This window comes from Bos indicus, chromosome 18, assembly GCF_029378745.1.
Source record: "Bos indicus isolate NIAB-ARS_2022 breed Sahiwal x Tharparkar chromosome 18, NIAB-ARS_B.indTharparkar_mat_pri_1.0, whole genome shotgun sequence".
NCBI lineage: Eukaryota > Metazoa > Chordata > Mammalia > Artiodactyla > Bovidae > Bos > Bos indicus.
The window spans coordinates 50,305,827-50,324,328 of NC_091777.1; the positions used below are offsets into that span (position 1 = coordinate 50,305,827).

The 18,502-nt window shown below is 48.8% G+C and overlaps 1 protein-coding gene across 3 annotated transcripts in view; it reads left to right on the forward strand.

Moving 5' to 3' along the window:
• The first annotated feature begins 1,048 nt into the window (after window positions 1-1,048).
• The window catches only part of SPTBN4 (spectrin beta, non-erythrocytic 4), an 80,513-nt gene continuing 63,059 nt past the window's right edge, over window positions 1,049-18,502 (forward strand). For all 3 annotated transcript variants that reach the window (XR_011561559.1, XM_070771046.1, XM_070771048.1), the window contains exons 1-6: window positions 1,049-1,175; window positions 3,647-3,833; window positions 14,453-14,604; window positions 15,751-15,924; window positions 17,034-17,125; window positions 18,186-18,266. Coding sequence is in view for 2 of the 3 variants with exons in the window: in XM_070771046.1 (XP_070627147.1) it covers window positions 3,662-3,833; window positions 14,453-14,604; window positions 15,751-15,924; window positions 17,034-17,125; window positions 18,186-18,266 (671 nt within the window). In the remaining variant the exon portion in view is untranslated. The remainder of the gene's footprint in view (window positions 1,176-3,646; window positions 3,834-14,452; window positions 14,605-15,750; window positions 15,925-17,033; window positions 17,126-18,185; window positions 18,267-18,502) is intronic.

The following is an 18,502-nucleotide window of genomic DNA, read 5'->3' on the forward strand; positions in this document are numbered from 1 at the left end:
TACAAGGGAAGAAAGTGAGGCAGGACAGTGTGGATGCGTGAGGGAGACACTGTGTAGCTGCGTGTCTATGTGCCCGTGTTGACCCTGTGTGACTCTGCGAATAACCCCAAGGGAGAGCATGATTGTGGAAGACACTTGTGCCCTCTGTGTAAAACACCGTGTAAAACAGTGTGAGACTGTGTGACACCACGTGTGGAAGGCACTGATGCTCTTCCTCTGTGACCTTGTGGTGACACCGGTGGATAGTGTTACCGTTTGTGGTCCTATATGCATCCATGACGCTGGGGGATATGGTGTGAGTGTGGGACATGTGTGAGTTGTGATACACGGGAGTGTGTGACTCTTCGTGTGTGACTCTGTGACATCATTTGAGTGTGGCTGTGGGTGTTACTGTTGTTGTGATGTTATTTGTGACCTGTGACTGTGTAACGTGTGTGTGACTGTGCAGGATGCATGACTCCCATGTGAGTGTGTAACAAGTTTGAGTGTGTAAAAGTGTGTGACGCTGTGTGACGGTGAAGCCGTGTGTGATATGTGAGTCGATGATAGTCTGTGATCCCATGGAAGTGTGCTACAGTGTGTGGCACAGGTGTGCTCGTATGACTCCACGTGAATGGTGGTGACACAATTTGAGTGTTTTACAGTGTGTGACGCTGTCGGGCACCGTTTCAGCGCGGGACCTCGTGCAAGCTTGTGACTGCGTGACACACTTTGAATATTTGACCCTGCGTGACCCCGTAGAAGGGGGCGAAGTGTGAGCGTGTGGATGTGGATAGTCCTTGTGACGCTGTATGAGACCCGCGTGTGTGTGGCAGTGCGGGAGTGTGTGTCCCCGTGGGAGTGTGCACTGTGTGTGACGCTGCCTCCGGCCCCTGCAGCTGTGTATCGCACGCCGTGGCCGGGTGTGTGGCCGCGCGTGGGCAGGCGCTGCAGGCTGCCGGGGTTGGCGGGGGACCCGCGGGCGGGAGAGGGTCCCGGGGGCGCGCCGAGCGCGGCGGCCGCGCGATCGGGAGGAGGCGCGCCGGCGGTAGCGGCGCATGCGGATCTGGCCGAGCGGCGGAGCCGGTGGGGCCGAGCCGAGCCGGCTGGGCCGGGCCGGGCCGAGGACACCGACAGGGAGGGCGGTCGGCCACGGCGAGCAGCGGGGACAGCGGCACCGGCGGCCGCGGGGCCAGGTGAGCGGCGTGGGGGCCAATAGCCCCTCCCTCCAGCATCTTCCCACCTGCTTGAGCATCCCTCCCCCGCGCCCCGTGGGCATGGCCTGAGCCCCGAGGGTCTCCCCGGCTAGGGGAGGCAGAGGGTCGAGGGCAGAATGACTCCCCAGTCCCTCACCCCAGTCCAACCTCGGCGCCATACGTGGGTCTTCCACCCAAGCCTTGTCCTTCCCAGGCCTCCCTCCTTGAGAACGGTGACTAGACTGTAGGGAGAGAGAGGCGCGGCCTTGGAAGGGTTAAAGCATCGGCTGTCAGCTCCTATCCCCAGCCTCGCCCGACCAACCTTTCCAGGGGCCCTCAGGACACCCCTTTTCACCTCCCCCACCGCCTTCTCCCTTCCTTCCCCGTTGAATCATGTAATAGACAGGGCTGTTCCACCGCCAGCCTGACCGAGAGCTCACCAAGTGCTAAGTGCCTTTCCATCTCCAAGTATCCTCCATTGAGGAAACAGTTGTGTTCACCGTTTAACAGGAAGGGACACTGAGGCACGGAGAAGCCAAGTTAAAGGTAATCGGGTTTAAAGATACAGCAAGAATAAAGCAGGACTTGAACTCATTTTTGTCTGACTTCAGCACAGGCACTTTGATTTGCTAAGATATGTGACTGGAGGATGAATAGTAACAGCAAGGCCCGTGTATTGAGGGCTTTACTGTGTACTAGATACCACGTTCCCCACATCATTAATTCTCTCATCTTCAAACACTCCTAGGAAATGGGTACTATTATTATTGTTACCATTTTACAGATGAACAAACTGAGCCCTAGAAAAGGTGACTTGGCCGAGGTCACACAAATGCCCACTTAAAGCTTTCCGTGGAAGAAGGGAAAGATAATAATGGATTTTTGAGTGTCTATGGAAAGGGACAGTCTCTACTACATTGACCAAGACCAGACCCTGCCTTCCTAAAATCTGTTTTGTTGGCTACTGTCTGAATATTTTGAGAATGGGGACATTGAGCTCCTCCCAGCTCCCTCTTTTCTTAGTCTTAGAATCAGGGCTGGGGTTCTAGAGAATGGAGGAGATGTATCTAATATCTCCCACACCCTTAAATTTCATATTTACAATCTGGCAGTGTTCTAGAACATCACTCTAGAGTCAGACAATATGTCAGTCAGCTAGTGCCACAATAATGCTACATAAGAAAACCACCCCCAGACTCAGTGTCATAAAACACTAGGCATTTATTTAGCCTTGAGTTAATCTGAGGTCAGTGACTTGGGCTCATCTGAACTTATTTACCAGTTAGGATGGGTAGGGGGATGTTGACTGTTGGTTGCTGAGGCTGGCCTTGGCTGTGATGAGGGCCTTGGACTTGGACTAGCCCTACAATATTTTTCTCATGGCCACAGTCAAACACAAGCAAAAACATGCAAGATCTCCTGAGTCCTGGGCTCAGACCTCACTAGCACTTCTACCTTATTCTGTTGGTCAAAGCAAGTCATGTGGCCAACCCCAGAGTCAGGGGGTAGGGCTTTCCCCCACTCAACCCCACTCTTTTATTCCTCCCATCCCCAGAGTGGGAGAACACTGAGGAGCTTTATGGCAGAGGACGTGGCTATACGGATGAAGAATTGAGACCGTTAATGCAGTTATTCAATCACAGTGACTAAATTTCTATCCTGGTTACTGTGTGACTTTGGGCAAGTGAATTAACCCCTCTGTGCCTCAGCCTCCTCCTCTGTAAAACAGGCCTAATAATACCTTTCTTTAGATTGTTAAATTTGTGGGAATTAAGTAAGATATAATGCATAATAAGTACTGAGCACAGTGCAAGTGCTCAATAAATGTTAATTATTATTGGTACTGCTTTATAGAGTTCTATTGATAACAATGCTATAATTCTAACAATAACAGTGACAGGTTTTTAGTGGGAAGGCCACGTGGCATGCAGGATCTTATAGGTTCAATCTCTTGTTCCCCAACTAGAAATTGAACCTATGACCCCTGCAGTGGAAGTGCCAAGTCTTAACCACTGAACCACCATGGAGACCTAACAGTGACAATTTGCTAAGCCCTTACCCTCTGCTAGGTATTAAGGTGGGTGTTTGACCACAGCCCTATGATGTGATTAGGGTGAAAATTATTGTCATTATTAGCATGTCCCTCCCTTCTAAAGACAGAGAAACTGAAGGTGAGAGAGGGGACAGAACTCACAGTCAGTCCCTGTTAGAGGTGGGATCTCTAGACTTTACTGGTGGTCCAGTGGCTGAGACTCCACGCTCCCTATGCAGGGGGCTTGGGTTCAATCCCTGGTCAGGGAAAGAGACAGAGCCCATGTGCCACAAGTAAATATCTTGCTTGCCACAATGAAGGTTGAAGATCCTGCATGCTGCAACTAAGACCTGGCACAGCCAAATAAATAAATTTTTAAAAAAGAAGTGGGACTTCTGAACTCAGCCCCTATCCCTAACCTGCCTCTCCTCATCCCCAGGCCTCATCTCCCCCAATGGCGCAGGTACCAGGGGAAGTGGACAACATGGAGGGGCTACCAGCCCCCAATAATAACAACCTTTCAGCCCGCTGGGACAGTCCCGATCGGGGCTGGGAGCGGGAGCAACCAGCCGCCTCCACTGCAGCAGCCTCACTCTTTGAGTGCTCCCGGATCAAGGCCTTGGCAGGTACCTGGAAGATGGCTGGGGTTGGGGTTGGAAGAGAAGGAAGGGAAGGCACTGCTGGGGTGGTGTCTGTATACCTTGATGACCTGGAGGATGGGAAGAGGGTTACAGACACTTGGAACTTGAGTCTTTAGACCAGCACTCTCCAGTAGAACTTTCCACGATACTGGAAAATTGTTCTCTATCAGTGTTGTTGTTTAGTTGCTAAGCATGTCCAACTCCTTTGTGACCCCATGGATTGTTAGCCCACCAGGCTCCTCTGTCCGTGGGATTCTTCAGGCAAAAATGCTAGAGTGGGTTGCCATTTCCTTCTCCAGGGGACCTTCCTGACCCAGGGATTGGACCCGGGTCTCCTACATTGGCAGGCGGATTCTTACCACTGAGCCACCTGGGAAATCTCTCATAGAACCTTAGAAATGTACAATCCCAGAAAGGTGGGACTTTCTAAGTGTGCTTCCTTAGAATCCCAAAATGCTGACATCTAGCATCTTAGGACCATGGAATGTCATACTCAGAGATTCTTTGAATCAAAGACCTTTAGAAATGGAGACTCTTGTAAACAGAACTTTGTAATCACCAATCTTAAACATTTTAATTGTTGGGTCTTAGAATCTTAAAGCCTCAGAAATCTAGACTCTAATATACATAGGTCCTTAGGACTTTATAATCCTAAAGCTTTAGGATTTCAGATTAGAAATGTGGATGCTGAGCAGAATGACCACACCTTCATGTTTTTTTGCACTGAAACCCTCAGTCTTGGGACAACTAGAATGGTTGGTCACACTACTTTGATGTTTTAGGACAATATAAGCAAAGACCAGAGAACTGTATAAAATCTTAGGACCTTAGACCTTTGGAACTTTAAGTTCTTGATCCTTTGGACTTTGTATTCATGAAGTTTTAGAATCTCAGAAGTGTTTAATCATCAATACTAAAGTTTTATGAGCAAAGACCCTTCTCAGACACACAATTCCATAATCGTAAGCCTTTAAAACATTAGACCCTTAGCACGTTGACCCTTGGAATGTTAATATCTCAGAAATGTGGCATGTTATACACATAAAATATATATTGTCAGAGTCGTGAAATCTTAAAATCCCAAAGTCAGTATCAGTTCCCTCAGAATCTCAGAATGTTAGTAACTCAGTATTTGACAATCGTGGGATCTTCAATACTGAGATTCTTGGAACTTTATAAGATGTTGAGCATCTCGTTAAACTCATGGGCCTCTGGGGAAGCAGGTGACATACACAAGTGAGTGGCCTGGGGGCTGTAGTCAACTGGGTGCTCTGGTCAGCTGGTCACCAGCTCTAAACCCAAGGAAATGTGGGCCCAGAGCTGCTAGCTCTGATGTGTATCTGCCGTTTCCCAATTAAAAAAAGAAACTGTAAATAAGTGCACACAGTCTGAACCAGATTCAACCCGTGGATTGCTGGCTTCCTCTGGTTTCGACACCTAGAAGGGTATAAACATATACTCATGAAAACTTAAAACTGTATTTTATTTTTTCATTTTTTTTGGTTGTACCACACAGCATGTGGGATCTTAGGTCTCTGACCAGGGATCGAACCCACACCCCCCATATTGGAAGTGCAGAGTCTTAACCACAGGACTATGAGGGACGTCCCAAAAATGTATTTTTAGACTCTTAGATTTAAAACCTTGGGAATGTATCCACTTAGAATTCTAGAATTTATTATTTCATCCACAAAATATTTAGGCAGTGCCTGCGCTGTGCTCCTGTGCTCTGTGCTTGGACAATAGGAGGGACATAGTGGTGACTGAGGCAGCCCAGGTCCTGCTTCTCCAGGGCTCCCAGTCCAGTGGGAAAGTTAGATCCAGTCCAGTGGGAAAGTTAGATCCAGTCCAGTGGGAAAGTTAAATCTAGCCTGGCTGTGATGAACCACAGGGATCAGAGCCGAGATGGGGGAGGCACGGGCAGAGGCCAGATGGGGAAGCTCAGAGCTGTAGGAGCCCAGATGAGGGGCCTGATTCAGGAGAGAGGATCAGAGTGCTTCATGGAGGAGAAGATGGCTAAGCTGAGCTCCAGAGGATGAACAGGAGTGAATGCTGGGGAACAGACTGGAAGAATATTCCAGAGGGAGGGAACAGCATAGGGAAGACCTCCAGAAGTTGAGAGTAGCTGGAGTGAGGTGGTGAGTAAATGATGATGGGAGAGGAGGCAGTGGCAGCCAGATCCTGAGGGGCCTTGTTGGCCATTCTGAAGAGTCTGAGGGCACCTGGGACTATGGGGAGATTTTATGCAGAGGTGGGATGTGGCAATGTGAGGATCAAGGACTCTACAACTTTAAGAACCACTGATTCGAGAACACCAGCCCCAGACACTTCAGATAGCATCTAGTCCAGAGAAATGTAGGGACCCCCTTTAAGGAAAAAAGCTTTCTCATACACTTCCTGTGTCTACTTAAATTATTACCACTGTGGTTTTCTGTTGTCTTTTTTCTTTTCCATTATGGTTTATTACAGGATATTGAATATAGCTCCTTGTGCTATCCAGTAGGGCCTGCTTTTTATCCATTCTATATATTTATAATGGTTTGCATCTGCTAATCCCAACTCCCAATTTCCACCCCCACATTCTCTGTTTCTGTTTCATTTGTGTCATATTTTAGATTCCACATATAACTATTATCATTGAACTATGGTTTTCTTAAATGTACAAAAGCACACAGCTCTGTTTATATCTCTTATGCTTGTTCTGCAACTAAAACACATAAGTTGGATTGAGACTCAAACCACAAAACCAGTAACTTCAGCTTAACAATGACATCAAGATGCTGCTCTCCTACTGTGCAAAATATCATTATGACATAGACAGCTACCGTGCATTTTCTTTTGCATCCCTTTGCCCACTTCTCTCATGGTTTTCTTTATTCAAACTAAAGCTAAATCTTTGAGCAGAGTCCTCTGTAAATGTTTTTGCATGAATTTATTTAAAAAACTGTCTGGATCCTGTGCTTACAGAATTTGTGGTTCGTTGGTCTCATGTGTCTGTATGAGGTCCCATTCTTTCTCTCTCTTAAAAAAAAATTTATGTATTTATTTGTCTGCTTCGGGTCTTAGTTGCAGGATGCAGGGTCTTTTAGTTGTGGCATTTGAACTCCTAGTTGCAACGTGTGGGATCTAGTTCCCTGACCAGGGATCGAACCGGGGTCCCCTGCATTGGGAGCTCAGAGTCTTAGCCACTGGATTGCCAGGGAAGGCCCAGAGGTCCCTATTCTCTTGATCTACTCTTTTATTCTCTTGTATTCCCAAATCTCACATCAATGCCTTCTCTCTTACAGGCTATCATTCTGATTGTTTTAATGCAAATCTTTTTCTCTGCATGTGGATAACTGCAACATGCATTGCTAATTCCTGTGCATGCATCCATATTTTTAAACTCTTTATTAAAATATCACATGCACAGAGAAAGGCAAATATATTGTATGGGCAGCACTTCCACAATGAGTACCCCCTTATAACTAGATTGGGACACAGACTCTGACAGCCCCAGAGAAGCCCCCCTCAGGCTGCCTCTATATCATCCTAGGTGTAAACACTGTCTTAGCTTCTAACAGTGTACATTCAGTTTGCTGGCACTTGAACTGAATACAAATAGGACCATGTAGTGGGTACCCTTCTGTGTTTGGTTTGATTCACTCAGCACTCGGCTCATGAGATTCATCCATGTCTACCTGTACTTGTAGGCTCTTCCTTTTCATTGCTGTATAGTATTCCACAATGTGATTATGGCATAGCTTAGGATCCGTTCATCTGTTGATGAGCATTTGAGTTGCTTCTACTTTGGGACTATCACAAACCAGAAGATTATAAACTAGTAGCTAGTGGTATCACAAGCTATTACAGGTTATTGCTGCTCTAAACTGTGTAGGATACAGGCACCCATTTCTGACAGCTTATACCCACCCAGGAGTGAAATTGTTGTGTCATTTGGTATGTGTATATCTAAACTTTAGAAGAAGCTTCTGGTTTGGATCATTTCACATTCGCACCAGCAGTGTATGAAAGATTCAGTTGCTGTACAGCCAACCCTTGGTGTGCTCAGTCTTTGTAATTTTAACCATTCTGATGGGTGTGCATTCTATTGTGGTTTTAATTTGCATTTCCCTGGTGACTAAAACCAACTAATGAAGTGGAGCGCCTCTTCAAAGATTTTCTCTTTGGATATGCTCCTGTGAAGTGCCCATTCAAGTCTTTTGTCTACTTTCTTATTAATTTTTTTGCTTTTTTTTTTTTTTTTTGCTGCACTGCAGGCAGTGTATGGAAGCTTAATTCCCCAACCAGGGATCAAACCCTCACACCCTCCATTCAAAGCACAGAGTCCTAACCACTTGACAGCCACAGAAATCCCTTCCTGGTTTTTTCTGTTTTGTGGGTATTCTTATATAGTTTGGGTACAAATCCTTTGTCTGATATATGTGTTCTGAATATTTTCTCCCACTATGTGGCTTGTCTTTTCATTCTCTTAATGTTGCCTTTAAAAAAATAATTGTATTTATTATTTTTGGCTGTGCTGGGTCTTCGTTGCTTCGAGGGCTCTCTAGCTGTGGCAGACAGGGGCTACTCTTCCTTGCGGTGCTCAGGCTTCTCATTGCGATGGCTTCTCTTATTGTGGAGCCTGGACTCTGGCGCGTGTGGGCTCAGTAGTTGTGGCGCTTAGTTGCTCCACAGCACGTGGGATCTCCCCACATCAGGGGTCAAGCCCATGTCTCCTGTATTGGCAGGTGGATTCTGTACCACTGAGCCACCAGGGAAGCCCTTAATGCTGCCTTTTGATGAACAGTGTTTCTTAATTTAAAGGTAGTTTAATTTGATAATTATTTAATCATGATTTCCTATATGGCTCACACTCTGTGTCTTGTGTAAGAAACTTCCTGCACCAAGGTCGTGGAGATATTCTTTGATGTTTTCCTCTGAAAGCATTATTGCATTCATTTCACATTTAGGTTTATAAGCCAAATGGTATTTAGCGTATTTATTATTGTATACAGTGTGGGTCAAAGTTCTTTTCTCCCCCTCCCTGCCCCCCCGCCCCCACCCCATGAATGTCCAGTTGACTCAGCTCCACTTATTGAAGAGACTTTCCTTTCCCTACTGAACTGCCATTTCACTTTGTTGTAAATCTGGGAGTCCTATATGTGTGGGTTTGTACATAAAGGTATGGCTAATCAATGCATGTTTTATCATAGTCTCGATTGCATTTTTGGCATTATGTTCTCATTCAGCGCTGTGGCTTAGAGCCTCAAGACTCATCCATGTGGCTCTGTGTGCCTCTAGTCTAACTGCTGCCTGGAGTTGATGGTGTGTATTCGCCATGCTCCACTTTCCCAGTGATGGACAACCAGGCTCTCTCCAGCCCTCAACCTGTCCCTGCCCCTCCCAGCAAACAGCACTGTGCTGAGGCCTCATCACGTGTGCTCCTTATAAACCAGTGTGGAGGGACTTCCCTGGTGGTCCAGTGGCTGACACCCTGCCCTCCCAATGCAGGGGACCTGGGTTCAGTCCCTGGTCAGGAAACTAGATCCCACATGCTGCAACTAAGACCTGGTGAAGCCAAATAAACAAATAATAAACATTAAAAAAAAAAAAAAACAACCCACGTGGGAACGTTTATAGGACATATCAGATCAGATCAGATCAGTCGCTCAGTCGTGTCTGACTCTTTGCGACCCCATGAATCGCAGTACACCAGGCCCCCCTGTCCATCACCAACTCCCGGAGTTCACCCAGACTCACATCCATCGAGTCAGTGATGCCATCCAGCCATCTCATCCTCTGTCATCCCCTTCTCCTCCTGCCCCCAATCCCTCCTAGCATCAGAGTCTTTTCCAATGAGTCAACTCTTCGCATGACGTGGCCAAAGTACTGGAGTTTCAGCTTTAGCATCATTCCTTCCAAAGAAATCCCAGGGCTGATCCCCTTCAGAATGGACTGGTTGGATCTCCTTGCAGTCCCTTGCCAGGGACTCTCAAGAGTCTTCTCCAACACCAAAGTTCAAAAGCATCAATTCTTCGGCGCTCAGCCTTTTTCACAGTCCAACTCTCACATCCATACATGACCACAGGAAAAACCATAGCCTTGACATATACGTAGGGAAAGAATTGTTGGCTCACAGAGGGAACGCACTAATTTAATTTGACTCAGATTGTCTTCAGAGTGGGCTTCCCTGGTGGCTGAGATGGTAAAGAATCTGCCTGCAATGCAGGAGACCTAGGTTTGATTGCTGGGTCTGGAAAATTCCCCTAGAGAAGAGAATGGCTACCCACTCTAGTATTGTTGCCTGGAGAATTTCATGGACCGAGGAGCCTGATGGGTGACAGCCCATGGGCTCCCAAAGAGTCGGACATGACTGAGTGACTAACACAATGGCTGCCCCACCAGCTGGCATGAAGGTTATGATATTCCCACATTTCCATCAATACCTGGTATCACCAACTTCCTCACTTTCCCCAGACTAATATCCAATGTATCATTTACATATTGTCTCTATCCTTTCTTGGAAACCAGTATAGATTAGTCCCTGCTCTATGAAAATCTTGATGTATTAAATATGTGAAAAAATTAAAATCTTATTCTAAGGAAATGCATGTCACTTAAAAATTTTTTTTTTGGCCACACTGCACAGCATGTGGGACCTAGTTCCCTGACCAGGGATGGAACCCTCGTCTCCTGCATTGGAAGTGCAGAGTCTTAACCACGGGACTGTCAGGGAAGTCCCAGGCTTGTATTTCGCTTGTAATTGGTGACTACCACAGTGGGAAAGAATATATAAATGGCAAAATAGTATGAACACAATGGCAGACGAAGAACAATTGTAATTTGACTTAGAGTCTTGACAACCCAAAGATGTGTGTGGCAGCTAGAGGACCAGGAGGAAGCTGATGGGCTCCTCAAAAAGGAGAATTTAATGAAGGGACTGTTTATAGATGTGTGGAGACCCCAGGGACTGGGACAGGGCAGGGAGCGCTGAGAGGGGAGCGAGGCGTCCCCAGCAGGAGTGGGGGCTGTAGGGAGTGCCAGCAGGCCCTGGGGGAAGCCTGGTCAAGCAGAGAAAGTGAAAGTGTTTGTCATTGCTCAGTCATGTCCAACTCTTTGCAACTCCATGGACTGTAGCCCACCAGGCTCCTCTGTCCATAGGATTTCCCAGGCAAGAATACCAGAGTGGGTTGCCATTTCCTCCTCCAGGGGATCTTCTCGACCTGGGGATCAAACCCATGTCTCCTGCATTGCAGGTAGATGCTTTACCCTCTGAGCTACCGCGGAAGCCATGCCCTTCTCCAGGGGATCTTCCTGATCCAGGGATCGAACCGGTGTCTCTTATGTCTCCTGCACTGGCAGGCGGGTTCTTTACCACTAGGAAACCCTGGGGAGGAAATGAATCCCTCAGCCCTTTCTCTCTCCCCTCATCTCCTGCTAGCCAAACCCAACCTCTAATGGCCCAAGAGCCCATTCCCATGGTCCACCCTGGCCAGCCTCCCTGGGCTCACAGCAGGTGCACCAGAGAGGAGGTGGCACCAGAAGGGCAGATGGAAGGCACCCAGCGAGGTAGCCACACGCACTCAGGCACAGTCAACATTCAATGTCAACTTAGGCCAGAACTGGCACTCTAGGACACATTTGGTTTCAACCCCCTGTGTTTTATAAAAACGTAAATCAGTTGCCAGCATTTAAAAATAGGGAGATTCTTGTCTCCAGATTTTTGGCACCTCATGGGCTATCACGTGGTACGGCAGCACCGGGCCTTCACTCCTGTGAGGCTCCAGTCATGTGGGGCTGTGTGGCTGCTGCTCCCTTTTACCAGGGCCTCATTCTCCCTTGTGCCTGGCCCTGGTGAGCATTTCAGTTCTGGATCCCAGCTCCATGCTAACGAGACTGTAATCACAAACTCCCAAATCTCACTGCATATTTCTCTATAAAGTCACCATCTAGACAGTCCAGGATGTGTTTCTTCATCTTTAAAAGAGTATTATTTATTGGCTGCACTGCTGCGTCTTAGTTGCTGAGCTCAGGCTTTCTCTAGTTGCGGTGAGCAGAGGCTACTTTGGTGCACAGGCTTCTCACTGCAATGGCCTCTCTTATTGAGCAGTACAGGCCCTAGGAGAGGGGGCTTCCCTAGTGGCAGCTCGTGGGCTTAGGTGCCCTGCAGCATGTGGAAACTTCTCAGACCAAGGATCGAACCCGTGTCGCCTCCATTGGACTACCAAGGAAGTCCATCCAGGATGTGTTACTACTAATTTTCTTTGCAGATCACAGAAATGAAGTTACAAAATTAAAAACTATTCTCCCGAGTCCTTGTTTTCCAAGCATGCATTCCCAAACACCCAGGGTCCCCCAGAGCCCACTGAAGTAACCCTGACCTAGTCTAAACCCCTTATTTTGGAAATGGGAAAACAGAGGCCCAAAGAGGAGGGATGGGCTTTGGGCTTTTCCCAACATAGCCTGTCATTAGTAAAGGCAGAGCTGAATCCAGTCGCCCTCATTCTGCCCCTCTCAGGGGATGCACTCAAGTTCCACTCGGGCCTCAGCATGAACTGCAATCTGCTCTGGGTGTTGGTTGTCAGAGGCAGGATAAGCAAACACTCTATTTACATTATTTCCCATTATTACTTCCTTATGTGTGATCATTGATCATGTGTTCACACAGGTCCCCCATCCCATCCAAAAGCACACAACTCACATTTAAGCAAACAAGTTATTCCATTTGGATTCACTGGGTTGTTTCTGTATATTCAAAAAACATTTATTTTTAAATTTTATCTATTATTTATTTGGCTGAGCTTGGTCTTAGTTATGTGGGATCTAGTTCCCTGACCAGGTAGTATATGGTATATCCATACAATGGATCACTGGGGCTTCCTAGGTGGTGCTAGTGGTAAAGAACTCACCTGCCAATGCAGGAGACATAAGAGACGTGGGTTCGATCCCTGGGTCGGGAAGATCAGCTGAAGGAAGGCAAGGCAACCCACTCCAGGATTGTTGCCTGAAGAATCTCCATGGACAGAGGAGCCTGGGGAGCTACAGTCCATAGGGTCACACAGAATGGGACACAACTGAGTGACTTAGCACCCACCTTAGCATGCATGGAATATTACTTAGCTGTAAAAAGGAATAAAAAACTGCTACATACCACAACATGGATGAACCTTGAAAACATTATGCCGAGTGAAAGAAGTCGGACACAAAAGGCCACACGATCCCATTTATGTGAAGTATCCAGAGTAGGAAAATCCTTAGAGTCCGAAAATGGATGAATGGTTGCCTAGGGTTAGGAAAAGGTGGAATGGGAAGTGACTGTTAACAGGTATGGGGTTTCTTTTCTGGGGTGGTAAAAGTGTTCCAATATTAGATAGAGGTGATGGTCGTATAACTCTGCTGCTGCTGCTGCTAAGTCACTTCAGTCGTGTCCGACTCTGTGCAACTTCATAGACAGCAGCCCACGTATAACTCTGTGAATATGCTAAAAACCACTGAATTTACAACTTAGAAGGACAAATTCTATAGTATGGGAATTATAGCTCATACTAAAACTGTTATTTAAAAAAGAAATGACAGGAAGAGAGGTCCCAAACAATTTCTTGGTAAGCAGCGAGGAGAAGTTTCACACCTCCTCCCTACCTTGCACCTCCCCTTTAAGTCATCCCAAGCCCACTCCTTACCCCAGGGATGAGGGAAACCTGGCAATCCAGCTGCTACAGAGGGGAAGATGTGGCTCCTGCCCGCAGGGAACATGCAGTCTAGCATATTCCTTCCTCTTCATTCCGCCACAGCCTGTCAGTGGCTAACCCTTACTTTTTCATCTTTAAATAACTTCAAGATGCCCCCCTCTCCCATCCCCTCAATGTCTGCCTGGTCCAGCCTCTTCCTGTCTCTCCTGAGTCCTTTCCCCAATCTCCTCCCTGGGCTCCAGGCTACCATTCTTGCCCTTTCAGATGTACCCTCCCCACAGCAGCCAGGGATATTCCTGAGACCCAACCCTCATCCTCTCCTCCCTCCTTAACCCTCTATAACTCCCTAGACTATTATCTGTGTGCTTAGTCACTCAGTCATGTCCGACTCTTTGCAACCCCAAGGACTGTAGCCCACCAGGCGCCTTTGTTCATGGGATTTTCCCAGGCAAGTATACTGGAGTGGGTTGCCATTTCCTCCTCCAAGGGATCTTCTCGACCCAGGGATCGAACATGCGTCTCCTGCATTGGCAGGCGGATTCTTTACCGTGGAACCACGGGGAAGCCCCAGCTTATTATCTGTGCCCCCACTAAACTGAACTCTGCCAGGAAAAGGCTCTGACTGAATTCAGAGCCCAGAACAGTGCCAGGCACATAGTGGGCGCTCAAATACTTACTGAACGAATGAACAGAGCTGACTAGGGTAAGATACAAGACAGTTTTCCTGTGGAACTGATATCTCAGGAAGATTTTAAAGGACAGCAGAGGGGGGTGAGGGGAGGGCGTCTCAGATAGGAGGAAGCACTTGCAAAGACCTGATAGTTGCAGAGAGCTGGGCCTGGGCGAGAACTGCCCAGGCCTTGGAGGGCTGGGGTGAAACTGGAAGGCGGAGCTCCTGGAGGAGCTAGGGGCTCATCAGGACCTGTCCTTCAGATGAGCGGGAGGCTGTGCAGAAGAAAACCTTCACCAAGTGGGTGAACTCGCACCTCGCCCGCGTCGGCTGCCACATTGGGGACCTCTACACAGACCTCAGGGACGGCTTCGTGCTCACGCGGCTGCTGGAAGTGCTGTCCGGGGAGCAGCTGGTGAGGGGGCCAGAAGGGCTGGGGACAGGGGGCCACCCTGGGGTCTCGGGCTGGGCTACTGCAGGGCCAGGCTAATGGATGGACAGAGCTTACTAGAAAGACTGAGTGGGTTAAAGGCCCCTCATTCAGGTGGGCAGGGCCATGGCACAGGGTTGAGCTTAGTTGGGAAGAGCCTGGGGTCTGACTTGGAACAGAGGTGGGATTCTGTTTAAGGAGAGGGCTGTCCTTCGGGGAGGAACTCTGGGCTTGGGTGGGGCTCCATTGGAAGTGGTGATGGTGGGGGGCTAATGGAGAAGGATGGAGCTTTATTAGAAGGGCTTGGCTTGGATAAGCGGTAGCAGGAGGCATGGCTATAAAATTGGGGCAGAACTCTGTTGCAGGGGTGTATGGTTGAGGGTGTGGTTGTCATCGGAAAAGTGAGGCCGAGTTCGCTGGAGTCTGGGGATTAAATGGAACTCTTGTATGGATACCACTTATTGTATGGGTTGCAGTTGTATTTCTGGGCTTGGATGGGACTGGGCTTGGATGGGACTTCATTGCAAAGGGTGGGGTTATAATGGAGCTAGAGATTGATGAAAGGACCAGCGCTTAAAGCTCTGGAAGTTATGAGGGGCATAAGGTATAGAACAGGAGCACCCTTGGAAGGAATAGAGCAACTGAACAGCAACATAAACAAGAGAAGACTCCTGGAGTGGGGCGGGGCTTGAAAGGAGTGGGCGTGGCTCTAGGCACAAATCTGAAGAGGAGGAAGTGAGGGGTGTGGTCATGGGACTAGAGGCAAAACAGTGGTGGCCTGGGACAGAGATCCAATGGAAGGGGCGGGAGTAAGACTATGAACAGGGGGCGGGGCTTCATGATGAAAGGTGTGGCTATCAGTTTAGAGGTGGAGCTTAACTTGAAGGGGCGGGACCAGGAACTAGAATAAGCCCTGAAAGGACTTAGACTCTTAGAAGGCGTCTGGCTATGAGTGGCGCAGAGCTTCTTTAGAAGGCCTGGATCCTGGGTCTTTGATAAGGCTGAGGGGGTGTGGCCTGGACCAGGGGTAGAGGGGCCTAGTTATGTACATGACCTTCTTTGAAAGAGGTGGGACGGAGGGCACGTGCTCTTGGCCAGGCCCTGGCTCTCCTAATGACCCTGCCGCCCTAGCCAAGGCCCACGCGTGGTCGCATGAGGATCCACTCACTGGAAAACGTAGACAAGGCCCTGCAGTTCCTGAAGGAGCAGCGTGTGCACCTGGAGAACGTGGGCTCACATGACATCGTGGACGGGAACCACCGACTGACCTTGGGGCTGGTCTGGACCATCATCCTTCGCTTCCAGGTGATCCCAAGTGACCCCAGCCCAGCCCACCACCCAGAGGGAGGCCTTAAGAGGTTGTCCCTCACCCACTCATCCAGTCATTCCAGAAATATTCCTAATATGCTCCAGGAAATAATATCATCATTATAATCATCATGTATGTAGATTTTACTCTGTTCTAAGCACTTGGCATTTAATATGCACAATAACCCCATAAATTAGATATTATTCGTTATACCATCTTACCAACATGGAAACTAAAGCTCAGAGAGGTGAAGTAATATGCTCAAGGTCACACAGCTGGGTAGTGAAGCTGGAATAGGAATCCAGGCAGTCTTGCTCCAGTTCAGAGACAAAATAGACAAATTTTCTGTCTTTATGGAGCAAGACATGGGGGACCAGCAGTAGACAGATGATAAATAAACCCATCAATATGTAAACAAGACATATGTGGGAAAAGGACCAATTCTAAGCAGAGAAAAAAAGAAATAAAGAGTCACACAGATAAGAATAGATTATGATAAAGCAGTAATAGGGATCATATGGACCAGAGAAGGGCTTGGTGAGAGGCTGGTGGCTGAATGATTATGAAGATGAAAGGGAAAAGCATTCCAGGCAGAGGGCACAGCAGATGCAAAGTCTCTGGGGTGGGAATGAGCTAAGCTTGTTGCAGGAACAGAAAGACCAGTATGACTAGAGACTAGGAGGCAAGGGGGAGACAGGGAGGAGACGAGTCAGAAGTGTCAGCAGGGCCTAGGTGATCTGTGATTAACAATCTGATCTTATTCTGTCTGAGATGGGGAGAAATTAGAGTTTTATCAAGAGAAAAGGCATCATCAGACTTAGAAATATCTCTCTGGATTGGGGGTCATCACCAAGATTGGGAGCTGGAAGCCCAAGGAAGAGGCTGGAGCTGGACTGGGGTGGGGCATAGGCAGGTGAAGAAGGGGCCAGGTAGGGTAGGGGGGAGTGGACATGCCATAGGGGAAGGGGAGGGGGAGAGAGCTGGTGCCCCAACCCTGAGCCTGAAGCTGCCTCTCCCATCTCCTCTGTCCCCCCAGGATGTGGGTGGGGTGTCTCCCAGCCTCAAGCCCTCCAGACCCCAGCAGCCATATTTTGTATCTTCACAGATTCAAGTCATCAAGATTGAGACTGAGGACAACAGAGAGACACGCTCAGCCAAGGACGCGCTGCTCTTGTGGTGTCAGATGAAGACAGCTGGGTAAGTCCCTCGTCCTCAGGGGAGCCAGGCCCTCACCTCTGGGCTTCCCTCCGGGACAGGGGTGCAAGGGATGGCTCAAGTCCTCAGGGTCAAAAGTTACATCTGAAGTTACCAAACTCTTCCAACCTTGATGTATCCCAATCCCGTATCACAGTGTAACCTGTATCACAATCTGGAAGAATTCGGACTCCTCAGGGGAATAATGCCGGGAGGTGGGGAGCTGTCCCTAGCCTGCTCCCTTCTCTCCTCCCACCTGGTCCCGCACCCCTAAAGGCCTCAAGTGCACCTGTGTGGGACCCCTGGGCCCGATTCCTGGGCTGCCCCCCACCCCACACCCTTGAAAGTAGCCCCCTCAGCCTAGGAGGGCACACCCAAGGCTCAGGCTGGGCTGGGAAGTTCAGGGTCCTGGTATCTTCAGTGGGTTTGAGAAGAGGGGCACACGGACACCGCTGGGCATGCCCCCGGTCCCACAACTCTCTGTCCTGCTGGGAAGGGCCTGGCCTGAAGCTCAGGTGCCCTTGAGAGCAGCCTGGGGAGGAAGAAGGTAGGGGCAGGCATGGATGGAGACTGGACGTTCTCTGTCTCTCGTCCTCCTGGGGCTCCCTGCCTGTCTTGCAGCGCTATCTGTTCTTCCGTGTGTCTGTCTTTACCTTTATATCTGCTTTTCCTTGTTCTGATCGCTCCCTCCCCCCCCCCCCTTCTCTCTCCTCCCTTCTTCCTTTCCCCACCTCTGTCTGTCTCTCTCTCTCTGTCCCTCCCTTTTCCTTCTTCCCTCTGCTTCTCTCTCTCTCTCGCTCATCTCCTGTCCCTCTCAATCTCTCTCCCCTCCTTCTCCCCATGCTGTCTCCATCTCTGTGTTCCCTCCGTCCTTCCTTTCTTTCCTCATATGCCTGTGTATCACCTGTGTCTCTCTGCCCATCTGTCTACCTACCTACTTTTCTATCATTCATCTTTTATCATCTATCTATCCATCCCTCAATCCATCTCTGTCTCTTCCTCCCTCCCTCTTCCTCTGGACTTTCTCCATCTCTGCCTCTGTCTCTCCTTTCCACGCTGCCAGTTACCCCGAGGTAAACATCCAGAATTTCACCACCAGCTGGCGTGACGGCTTGGCCTTCAATGCCCTCATTCACCGGCACAGGTACCACCTGGCCTGGGGCAGCTCTGCCCTGCACCCTACCCCCACCCTGTCCCTTGGGTGCTCCCCTGTACGTGGATGTGTACAGATGCCACTCACGGACACAGGGCGCACTCCCTTCACCTCTCTGCTTCCATACGCATTTCCATTCACACACATGCTCTTACACATTTACACAGAGATGTGCACACACACACACACAGACCCTGTGCACACATGGAGACCTTTATGCCCTCCCA